Consider the following 12701-nt stretch of genomic DNA (forward strand, 5'->3'; position numbering starts at 1 on the left):
CCACCCAAGAAAACCCCCACCCTGATCTATGGCACTAACTGATCTGTATGTTAGGGAACCGTTGATTTTAATGACAATCTGCTGGAACCCTTTTTATACTACTACCAAAGCTTCATACTGTACATCCTTAGCATACCCGTCAAGTTTTATCAGCGTTGTGTCCAAGAGTGTAGAAACAGAGAGCATGTGGGATTAAAAAATTCTGTTCTTGTTTGTTTCCACATTTGTTTAACCCAAGAGGATTTATCGTATAGACTATATCGTTTCCAGCACCAGAGTTCTTGAGCCTTGAGGCCTCTAAAACCGCTATGTGTCCCACTCGTCTGACCATTACTTTGGGCTTGCCAAATTTACTGGCTGCTTCTAAAAAATCAACTGTTTTGTCATAAATTAAAAAAAAACATTGCCGCCCGTATCCGTCTGCTAGGATTACCATTTAACACAGTCCAAGGTTGAAAATCCCATCAGATGGAACAAAATTAATTCCTGCGTAATAAGGAGGACTAGCGGCCACATAACGGGGGACAATGCCGAGTTCATACCACACATGTGAGTCCATTCACTCCCGAAATAGGTGCAATGGCTCAGTGCAGTGCTGCGGCGGGGTAGATACCTTCATCCCGCTGGGATAAGAAAGACAATGGGCCGTTTTAATTTCTTTTCTATAGCAGACAGTAGAAGGAAAATGATACAGACTTAATTGATGATTAGGAGTGCACAGGGATCATTTGGAGAATTCTCGCATCCGGTTTCTCAGCATTTTTTCTTTTTTTTTTAGACTGGACCTTTTGTAGCATAATTGCCGCTGCTCTGGGGGCTCTGTGGGTGGAATAATCTCACGCTAAGGACAAATTGATCAGCAGCAGACACAATTAGTCCCACTAAAAGATACATAAAGGAACTGTGATGTACAACTAAAGAGGAAAAATGGATTTGCTGGAGCTCAGGGTAAAACATACATCTGGAAGCCCGTAGACAAGAACCCTAGGTATGTTTCATTTGGCTAAATCCCGTATAAAACAGCAGGTTTTACACAAAAACACCAAATCTGGAAAATCTATGAACACATTATCACTCAGTTCTGATAAAACTGCTCCCGTAAGACACGATGAATGACATCAATTGCTTTTTAAATTGCATTCTTTTTGGTGACACTTTTAGGGACCTATACAGTATCAGGCCAGGAATCTTAAAACCATCAATCAGTACATTCATTATTTATCCACTTCACTGCAGGTTACATTTCTGTTTAAGTCCAGTCTTCTTGTATGGTCTGACATGGCTGCCTATGCAGTAACTGTTCATGTAGTCATTGGGAACGATGATCTTACCACCATTTTCCGTCTGCAGCGACAGTTAACCGTTAACTGCAACCGTTAAGTGCTCAACCTGTCAATCATTATTGCAGAACTACTGATTAATTGTGACACAAGTCAGTGTTTGGGCATTTTATATAAGAATTAGACGACGAGCCTGTTTGTACGTTTAAAATGGCACATAGATCCTGACAAGTATACTTTTTTCATGACGAATGGAAGTAAGATTATTTTGCCAAAATGAATCTTTGTCAATCTTTTTTTTTAAATGTTCAGAAATTTATGAGAGAAATACAATAACATTTGCACATAGCATGCACCCCAATAGCTCTTTGGCAAGTGCCCGATTGTGGTAGCTGTGGGACGACATCCGATCTCCTCCTGACCCCATTTTCATATGATGCATACATGAGTCAATCTTTGGAATTTTCCATGGCGGAAAAAAAGCACCCTACCATTGTGGAACACATTTCCCCCTGCAGTGTGCTCATTGAGCGGCTTCTTCATCAACAAAGCATACAGGTGCTGGATTACCGCCCCTACCCCCCCCCCCCCCCCACCCCATCCCCCGTCCCCCCCACACGCACACACTCTTCATCCCAACAAAGACATTGCAACTTTACATACATGAGAACTCATCACATTACACAGAGTGTGAAATCAGGAGATATTATGCATGATGGTAGGAGGAAGATAAAAACAGAGAAGCTGTTGCGTGTGTTTTTTCTTATCCTCCAACATTATAATTGGCTTTTGGGCTTCACTCGTGCCCAATTAGCATGCTTGTTACACGCAAACCCTAGCAGCTAATTGGCCCGAGAGGAGAGAGTCGCGTGGCCCCCGAGAGGAGAGAGCAGCATTCATTTGAAGATTAGCGCCTCCAATGTCAGGAGGCTGTTTGGCAAACACTTGTAAGTAACATTTCAGTGCAGCAGCAACTGCAAATATTAGTTACACTTCCTGCCTTTATGGCCAGATGGCATTGCAAATGAGAGGATATGATTGTTGTAGGATGTTTGGGCAATCAAAGAGGCACTTGGACTTACTTTGGGGGCAAATAAACTTCAAACATGTCTTAAAAGCATTTTTCTTTATCAATCAAATACACCTGTAGATAGAGTATGTCTTCCCCTTAAACATAATTTTGTATGCTTGTCCTGTAGATCACCAAGAAAAAGAAATAAGCAGCGTCAATGTCCTTGTGTTTTCTTAAATATAAATAAAACACACATTTTGAGATGTGCAGTCCATTTACCATTGACTATGTACTTGACAAAAATTGGTATGATTAAGTTTTTCAAGTGCGGCACGGTGGCCGACTGGTTAGAGCGTCAGCCTCACAGTTCTGAGGACCCGGGTCAATCCCCGGCCCCGCCTGTGTGGAGTTTGCATGTTCTCCCCGTGCCTGCGTGGGTTTTCTCCGGGCACTCCGGTTTCCTCCCACATCCCAAAAACATGCATTAATTGGAGACTCTAAATTGCCCGTAGGCATGACTGTGAGTGCGAATGGTTGTTTGTTATCTGTGACCTGCGATTGGCTGGCAACCAGTTCAGGGTGTACCCCGCCTCCTGCCCGATGACAGCTGGGATAGGCTCCAGCACGCCCGCGACCCTAGTGAGGAGAAGCGGCTCAGAAAATGGATGGATGGATGGATGGATGGAAGTTTTTCAAGTAGTTTACCAAGCAACACTGTAGTTGTGGATCGGGTAAAGCTTCAGATTGGATTAAAATGGTAATGATAAACATGTACACACATTGAGTGTTATTATAACAAATTAACCAGTCTTGCTGCTATAATGATTGACATGTGAGGATGCCCAATGTCTGTATGAACAGTGACTGAATGACATAAAATGATTGTTATTGAACATTTGAGCAATCACAGATAAAGTATATGGGCGCTTGGACTGACTTGGGGGAAATACCACCTCGTAATTATCCTTGTGTTTCTTGAATTGAAATAATATACACATCTCGATAAGTACTCCCCCAAATTTGTGTTATAATCTAGTTTCTTTCTGTAGTTGTAAATCAGGTAGAGCTGCAAATCAGGTCCGAAAGTAATGATCAAGTCAATGAGCTACATCACAATCAATCAATCAGTAGTGCTGATGTAATGATTGGCACGTGAGACCCACCTAATGACTGCATGAACAGTGACTGAATGACAGAATATGATAGTTGTGTGTGAACGTATTTGGGCACTAGGGCTGACTTCAGAGGACTTCAAAAATGTCCTTGTGTTTTCTTAAATTGCCAGTCAGTGGTGCACCTATAATGTGACAAGTGAGACCGCTCAATGACTACATGAATAGTGTTTGAAAAGTCAGCTACTGCAATCAGACTAGGGTTGCATGATATTGGAAAAAAAATAACATTGCAATTTTTTTTTTTAACCCTGCGATATATATTGCGATGTCAAAAAAATACAGGATAACATACATTTATATTTTCGTTCTCTAGAAAAACTATGGTCAATAGAGCACAAAAGTATACAGAGTCATTTGTATTAAGTCTACTTGTATATAAATTGAGCAATAGTCCTTCCAGACTTGAGGTTAAAATCGTCTTTTCATGCCCAGTAATACTGTAGATAGTCATGAGTACATTCCTAACACCATTACTTGTTTTTAATCAATCTGTTATTTTAAACCTATGTTTTAACATGGGCATTAGTATTTCTATATTTGAGCGCATTTTTTTTAAGCAAAACACATTGTTGTGTACACCTGAAGTTTGTCCCTTCAATAATGCTGTGGCTCTCCCCCCTCTCCCCAAGTGTAATCCGTTGTGAAATGCATTTGTTTGTCACATTCTGAAGAGAGATACAGTAAATGCAGGCATGTAATTATTTCCCGTGTCCTCATTAATAGTTATTATACAAAAAAATAAGTATTTAACTCTCTGGGCTACTCCATGTGTGTTGTTTAAAGGGTTATAATTTACCATAACATCGCTACTAATCTTATTAGCATGTCCAACCAAGTCCTTCTGCTGGTCACTTATTAATATTACTGTTGGTTGACTGCATATCAATGCACCAACATTGTGCAGGACCCTGCGATGTGACTATTGCGCACACATACATTGCGATGACGATGCTCAAACGATATATTGTGCATCCCTAAATCAGACCATGCAGAAAGCTAGGAAAAATGTACACTAGACTCTGTTGAATATGTGTTTTATTTCTTCCGTTCTGCTCATGGTCTTTACATACAATTCATCAAGTAACGCTAATGAAGTTTGCTGCAGGAGAATCAAAATCATTCCCTCTCATGCGATTCCCAAAACAGTGCAAGATTAAGTAAATAAGCAAAAGCAAATTAAGGAAAACTTCTCAGCCAGTGTGGCGATGATGTGATAATCGTGACTTCTTGCATATTTGAGCACACACGCATGCACGCACGCACACACACACACACACACACATACACTTGTCTTAATAACATTATAAGGCTATATTCAGTGGCTGTTTTCATAATATGTTATAATGATACAGTATATTCCTGGAATATGATATTTTGACAACATTTATCTCAATGAATATGGCCTACGTCAGTGTATTTTAAAAAGGTATGAATAATACAATTTTGTATAAGACTCTCAAGGTAAGGCACTTGGTGACATAATTGTTTTGACTATGTTGTGGTCTTTGCGTGAAACTTTTCAATTAAAGCCTATAACGTGTCTATGGAACTTATGAGTGAATGAACACCATATCACATGCATGTTAGTCAATTGGTGTACGGAGTTGCTGAGCCGGCACATTGAGGAAGGGTACACAGTACTTATACAGTACTTAGAATGGATCTAGAATGTCGACTTGCGGGTAGCCAAGCCTAGTCACAAGTCGGCATTCTGTCCCTGATACAAAAAGCCTGCATATTAGCTGGTTGATTTCAACCTTACACTGCTACCTTATGCAAAATGGGGAAAGGCCATCATAAATTGCCAGTGGGGCTTAAAATTTGTGCATCATTTAGTAAGAAGTAAAGGAAAAAGTTATATACTTACAGGATCAAAATTCTCACATTCAAAAGGTACTTCCTTTGGTTCATGCCCTACCCCTTCATCAAGCAGTCAGGTGGCATCCTTGAGTAAACCTGCTAATTAACACCTCGTCATGAAAACATTTGACTTCCTTGGTGGAGGTAATAGTATCGTTGCATTGGCGTGAGAAGCAGAACCAAATCAGATGAGAAATCACTGCTGGTTATTATCATTTCATGAGACATTCACTGACATGTGGGAGTAGGGAGGAAAAAAGGCTTTTGTATTGCCTGACAACTATGCATGCATGCGCACACACACACACACAAACACACACACACACACACACACACACAGAGAAGGACAGCACAGGACATCTTTATTAGCTGTCAGCCTGGGCCCTGCATGAGATTGCAGGACTGACCCCTCGCTGATGTGCTGTACAGGGCCAATGTTTACCCAAAGCTGGCAGAGCAGGCCATTAACCTCTTTCGAGATAGAAGACAAACAAGAGTGTCCCGTCTTGAGGCCAATAAAGGCAGAAACCATCATGACAATCATCTCATTACTAAGCCGCATGGGATGGCGGCATGGAGCAACGCCCCCAGGGATGCTCTTCGGCTGCAGGTTGAAGTACCTCAGATACCCCGCTGAGTGCAAATGTGATTAACCCAAAAGTAGGAGGTAGACAAACCCCCCCCCAAGTCCATCAAACACCTCTGGGCCCCTTCTTTGCACACAATTATCTTTCGTCCCCAACCTCCTCCAGCCCCCTGGTGGTTTAAGATCCCGCAGCTTTGATTAAAGCGCCAACCTAGCGGGGAAGCTAAAGTGGGGGGTTGGTGGTGTTGGGGAGTTGGGCAGTGTGTGTGGGCAGCGGTGGGGGCGGGGCTGGGGGGGTTGAGTTGGGTTCCCCCTTTAGGACCCGCAGGCGTAATTCAATCACACCTCGATAATTCCCCTGATGTGAGAGCCTATTCCCTACTCACACACGGAGTGCAGACACATAACCTGCATCGAGGGCTTCCTCCTGGGATGGCTTTACGGGGCGCCCGCCACCAGGCAATTTTTCTTTTTTTTTTTTTAACCTGTGCCTTTTTCGTCAGACAGACATTGCTTGAATTGGAAAAAGTTATCCATTCGCCGAAGGCAAGACGTATGGAGGAGGACAAGGAGAAAATAAATGATGGCTGGAGCAAAAACAGCAGATGGTGATATACATGGTTAAAAGAATTGTTTATACTTACTGTTTGATTATATGTGATAATGAGAGAGGGATTCCTCAAGGCAATTAGTGTTTGCGGCTGCCATATTGTGAGAGGACGTTGGGAAGGACAGATGTTATGAAGTAGCGCTGATCAAATATCTTCATTCAGGTGATTTAGTGTAATAAGACACCACGAGGTGAGTTAGACCACTCCCTCATATGTGCGTGAGACAGGTTGATGTCTGTGTAGGTCTGTGGGGTTGGGGCTGGGGGCTGAAGTTCAGGGACAATAAGGCAGAAGGATAAACTTACCCCTGGCAGAGTCTTCTGTTCATGGAGGGCGCTCTGGGCTTTCAGTGCTGACTCTCTGGCACAGTATGTAAGAAAGGCACATCCTGCAGAGAAAAGAAGATTCTAATTCTATCCATTCTAAGTACAGTATAAGTACTGTTTAAAAAATAAAAACTACAGAATGCAGTGGCGGCAGAAATTCCATATGAATGCTGTAAAATGTTGTCGTTGAGCCAAAATGCAGACGAACGGAAAACAGCAATGCTTTTTAATACAGGGCATACAGTAGTGTACAATTCAGTAGAGTAATGCAAAAATATGCAATTTGTCCCCATGTGGCTGTGAACAAAACAGTAATCCCTGCTTTCCTTACAGTGCAATATCAAGTTAAACTCATTTTACAACATTACCCTTATAAATAATTGACTTATATATCATTTAATTTATGCCTGAATCAGAATATAAGACCAATTTGGTCTTTCACGATTGCACTATGTCAGACTACTGCCATAAGATCTTGCCGTATCTCGGTCATAGGCGGCACGGTGGCCGACTGGTTAGAGCGTCAGCCTCACAGTTCTGAGGTGCGGGGTTCAATCCCCGTCCCCGCCTGTGTGGAGTTTGCATGTTCTCCCTGTGCCTGCGTGGGTTTTCTCCGGGCACTCCGGTTTCCTCCCACATCCCAAAAACATGCATTAATTGGAGACTCTGAATTGCCCGTAGACTGTGAGTGCGAATGGTTGTTTGTTTCGATGTGCCCTGCGATTGGCTGGCAACCAGTTCAGGGTGTACCCCGCCTCCTGCCCCATGACAGCTGGGATAGGCTCCAGCACGCCCGCGACCCTAGTGAGGAGAAGCGGCTCAGAAAATGGATGGATGGATATCTATATATATATATCTATATATATATAGATATATATATATATATATATGTTGCGCCGGTCAAAATATGCTATCCTATTGGCCAACTTCAAGTTGTGCTGTCGGAGAGTTGTCGCTGGTATGTCACACTACAAGGAAGATATCACAAAAAATCAGATATGCTAGACTTTTCATTTTGGCGTCGTAGGGCTATCGTAGGGCCAAATCGTTGCTCATGGATTATGTCACACTACAAGAAGTTTTGTCTTCGCCGACAGAATATGTTGGGCTCCATCTGGGAAATCGCCCGCAATAGCTAATTATGCCAATATTGGGGCTAAAATCCTGTAGTCTGATCTAGGCATTAGAGAAGATGCGCCAGAAGTGTGCATGTACATGCACATGCAGGGAAGCGAAGACTCTTTAAAGTCCACTAACTACCCAGGCTAAACTTATATCCTCCCTGACATACAAATAGCTTAGTCTCTCAGTCGAGATATGTCAGGTTAACATACTTCCTTGACACCAATTCCTATTTAGACAAGGCTCTGACAGCATCTTATGGCATCTTAGGGCAACAAAAAGCGAGAGGCGGGATACACCCTGAACTGGTTGCCAGCCAATCGCAGGGCACATATAAACAAACAAACATTCACTCTCACATTCACACCTACAGTCAATTTAGAATTTTTGATTAACCTACCATGCATGTTTTTGGAATGTGAGATGAAACCGGAGTACCCGGAGAAAGAACATGCAAACTCCACACAGGCGACGCCGGATTTGAACCTGGGTGCTCAGAATTGTGAGACAGATGCGCCACCGTGCCGCCCCACAATACATTCTTGATTGTATATTAATCCATTGCAAAATGTTGTTTTTGAATAATAATAGAATGAAAAAAAAATGTCCCTATGGATTTTGTGTGAACGCAATGAGTCTTTTTACCAAAATCTCAAAGAAACAAATGACTCTGAGGGCTATAAAAGTAGTAAATAAATCATGGCAATCTCCAGAGACCATGTTAGTGGCTGTAAACAGTATATGTCATCAAAGCTTCTTCTTTGACATTTAGTGGGTGCCTTGAGGCTATGTGACTTCCATCCATCCCACCTTTCATTTTCTTCCCAATATTTCAGATTTCAAAGTGTTTGGACTACAAGCAGTAATAGCTAAACTGCCTTGAACAAGACATACATTTGGTTCTTGATTGGGTTTGAATTGGTTAAGATATTACTTCTGTAAAATATTGAAATTGAATAATAATAGGGAGTGGTGGGTAGTAATGCGCTTCCGATAACATTTATTTGTTGAATAAATTGTACTTGTCAGTGTAGTTTTAATGCAACATAAATTTTACTTTAATTGTTTATTTTTGTTAAGAAGAAACGCTATTTTTACTGTGTTATGTTAAGCTGCATTCTACACGCTACTTTTTTAAACTTTTATCCAGCCATTAGTGAATAGGGGCAATAACTGGGAATTGATCCCAACAAGTCAGCTCTACGAATATAAAATATGCGAACCACTACAATATCACTGGAAACATCGTGTCCAATTTCACACGTATAAACCCCGAAATCCTTTCCCCCCTTTCACCATTTTTTTTATGTTGTGTCTTTTCTACAAAGGACTTTTTGGCCCGTTAAAAAATGAAATTACTGTTGTTAGTTATTAAATGGGCAGTCATTGCCTTTGTAAAGACAGATTTATTTGCTCCCCCGGTCGTCCAGGTAATACAAGCCGGATTCACCAAAAGGGACTAATTTCAGGAAGACGAGAAAAAGGGTGTGTCAACGTAATATAATTTGTGACCATTGGGGTAGTATGATGTAAGGATGTACAGTATATCGATGGGTGAAATGCAAAAACTCCTGTCTGCAGGTTTTTCTGATAAGCTGATTTTAAAAGAACACTTTTTTGTTTTGTTAAAAACATACATTTTTGGACTTTCTGTTTGGTGGATTTCACTTTGACAATGAGGATTTTGCAAGAACACAAGTTGTTCTTAGTTTTCACACAAAAAAAGAAAAGAAAAGAAAAAACTACATTTTTCAGATTGGAGGTTTTCCATTTCGGCCATCGATATCCCCCTTTACTAACTCAAATTTCAAAACTGTACTTATCTACTTTTCAAGCTTTCATCTAACACCTCAAATTTTACAACCTGTATGACACAAAAGGGCAATTCAAATGTCTCAGATCTCTGCTGAGCCTTGTGTCTACAAGGCTCATTTTTGACCCACTCATAACTTCATATAACAAGAGCTTTATTTATAACTCCCTACTGGGTCAAGCCAGAGCTGGCCTCTTATATTTTCCTTTGTAGTTTCAACCCCATGAGTCATTATAAAAAAACAACTATGACATGAAAGTTGGATCATCTCTGAAGAGCGCTCAGCAAAAGAAAAGAATAAAAAAGGTTCCAGGAGGTAAACATGCACAGATAAACAAGGCACTAACAAATGTGCGACAGCTTCTGTCAGGGAGTGTGTTGTGTGTGTTGGGTGCGCAGCTGACTGTGGGTGACCCCATTCAGCTCGAGGTTTTGCACCGTGTAGCATAATTTCCCATTACTACATGTCACAGCGGCTGCCAAGCATTCCCACGAGAGGAGCACAACACACACACACACGTAGACACACACACATAGTGATGATAACCTGTTCACAGCATATAGTCGCCCCCGAAATCGAGCGACTGGCACCCAGCCAAGAGCGCTCCCTTTCGCGACAACCTTCACCCGCTACCAGACACTTAGTAAGGAGGAAAAATCTCCCCCAGAGACGCTGATGAAACAGCATGGCATACAAGCAAAGCAGAAAAAGTTTGGGAGCCCCCCGGGGCAGGGAAATGCTCCTCATCCTCCGCGATATTATAAAACTGTGAGTCGAGGCCTCCGGATGTCAGTGCGATTCGCGTCTTTGTGTCACATGTATTTTGCTTTGACAAACACTCGCATTCATATGATGATTGGAAAAGCATCAGGGGATGCGCCTCACTCCCTGAAATATCAGTGTGCCATGCCTATGAGTGATTAACATGTGACAAAAATGTAATGTCAAATACCTCAAACATCAAGAAATCAAATAAAATCAATATAATTCTTGTTTTGACAAGATTGATAGTTTTCTTTCAACTGCAACAAGATGTGGAAGGGAGTTCCTGCTATGCTATATTGCGATGCGAAATAATACAGGATTAGAGTTCATTCAGTAAATTTCATTTTGTACACAAACTAGTTCAAAGTTCAGTTCACCATTCCAAAAATGAACTAGTTCATAGTTCTTTTTTTTTTTCAATATTGTATGTTATTGATGGGCTATTACCCTCAAAATACTGGCATTTCATTTCCCCATTGTTGCCACCCATTCAGTCCACACTAGTAGCCAGCTGCAGCTTTCACCCTACAATCTCAATAACATTAGGAAAAATGTGTTGCTTGAATGGTGTTTTTTTTTTGTTTTTTTTTAAAGAGGAATTAAAACAGAAACATTACTTTTGTCCTGAATGTGGAAACAAAACGGTATGACAGGAACGATTATGAAAGAACATTGATAACTTTGCATTCCCGGCAGTTCTGGCTATATTTTAAACATATTTTATGTTATCTACTCTTACATAAAGCATTCTTATACAAATAATTTTCCTAGTAATCAAATTTTACAATTATGTATTGTATGGGCGGCACGGTGACCGACTGGTTAGAGCGTCTGCCTCACAGTTCTGAGGACCAGGGTTCAATCCCCGGCCCCGCCTGTGTGGAGTTTGCATGTTCTCCCCGTGCCTGCGTGGGTTTTCTCCGGGCACTCCGGTTTCCTCCCACATCCCAAAAACATGCATGGTAGGTTAATTGAAGACTCTAAATTGCCCGTAGGTGTGAATGTAAGTGTGAATGGTTGTTTGTTTCTATGTGCCCTGCGATTGGCAGGCAATCAGTTCAGGGTGTACCCCGGCCCCTGCCCGATGATAGGTGGGATAGGCTCCAGCACGCCCGCGACCCTACTGAGGAGAAGCGGCTCAGAAAATGGATGGATGGATGTAATGTATGACGAAAGAATCAAGGAACATATTCACTCCCATTCTCACATTGTCCCTAAACGCACCTCACACAGTCAGCTTGCCTGCCTACAGTAGTTTCATTCTGAAGAGCAAAATATCTTATGAGCATGTCCAAACAGGTCCCTCTGCCACCAAATACCAAATAGTTTTGGGAGGGCTTGAGTAGTTTTTGGGCGGGCTTCAGCCCCCCTAAAATAAGCCTACAGACGCCACTGCCCGGCTTCCTCCCACATTCTAAAAACATGCATGTTAGGTTCATTCAAGATGAGTGTGAATGGTTGTTTATCTTTTGTCAACATGTGCTCAACTGGCGACCAGTCCAGCGTGTACCCCATCTCTCACCCAAAATCAGCTTGGATTTGCTCCAGTTCACCCGCAACCCTAATGAGGACAAGTGTTATATAAGATGGATGGATGACCCAAAATAATTAGGATTCTTTCAGCTAACATAAGGGTGGGGGGGGAAGCACCCAAGAAATTAAAGTGGCACCAAGCAGACCCAAAAAAATGGCATTTAAATTCAACACCCACAGAGAAGAGTAATGTTAACAAGTCTGCCAAATTTGAATGAATAAAACAAACCGCTAAAAATATAAAATCCGGTTTCAGAACTTGTATAATAAGGCCCACCTCTCAGCTCTCAGACACTGTGGGCGTGTCAAATGCATGTGCCAAAAGGAATCAAACATACCGAGGGAGTGATAGCTTATACGATATCAAATCACATTAGGAGGCTCAACTTCAAAATTGAATGGTTATTATGGACTATGATCATAAAAATAAGCGCACAGGTCAACTTACCCTCGTTGTTGGTGACATAATGTCATAGCCGAACACACAGCGACACGGTGTGAGGAAGCCCAGGTCGTCAGACAGTCGGCACTGCCCCATTCACAAGTATCAAGTTACCCTCAAAGCTACTGTATGTTGTCGCTGGTGGAAGTTTGCAAAACTATCCGTCGTAAAATAC

At 41.8% G+C, this 12701-nt stretch overlaps 1 protein-coding gene across 9 annotated transcripts in view; it reads right to left on the reverse strand.

The window, feature by feature from the left end:
- Positions 1 to 12701, reverse strand: part of celf6 (CUGBP Elav-like family member 6) — a 245313-nt gene that overhangs the window by 215775 nt on the left and 16837 nt on the right. For all 9 annotated transcript variants that reach the window (XM_061765619.1, XM_061765614.1, XM_061765616.1 and 6 more), the window contains exon 2: positions 6830 to 6912. In XM_061765619.1, the coding sequence (XP_061621603.1) occupies positions 6830 to 6912 (83 nt within the window). The remainder of the gene's footprint in view (positions 1 to 6829; positions 6913 to 12701) is intronic.

This window comes from Phyllopteryx taeniolatus, chromosome 2 (assembly GCF_024500385.1).
Source record: "Phyllopteryx taeniolatus isolate TA_2022b chromosome 2, UOR_Ptae_1.2, whole genome shotgun sequence".
Taxonomy (NCBI): Eukaryota; Metazoa; Chordata; class Actinopteri; order Syngnathiformes; family Syngnathidae; genus Phyllopteryx; species Phyllopteryx taeniolatus.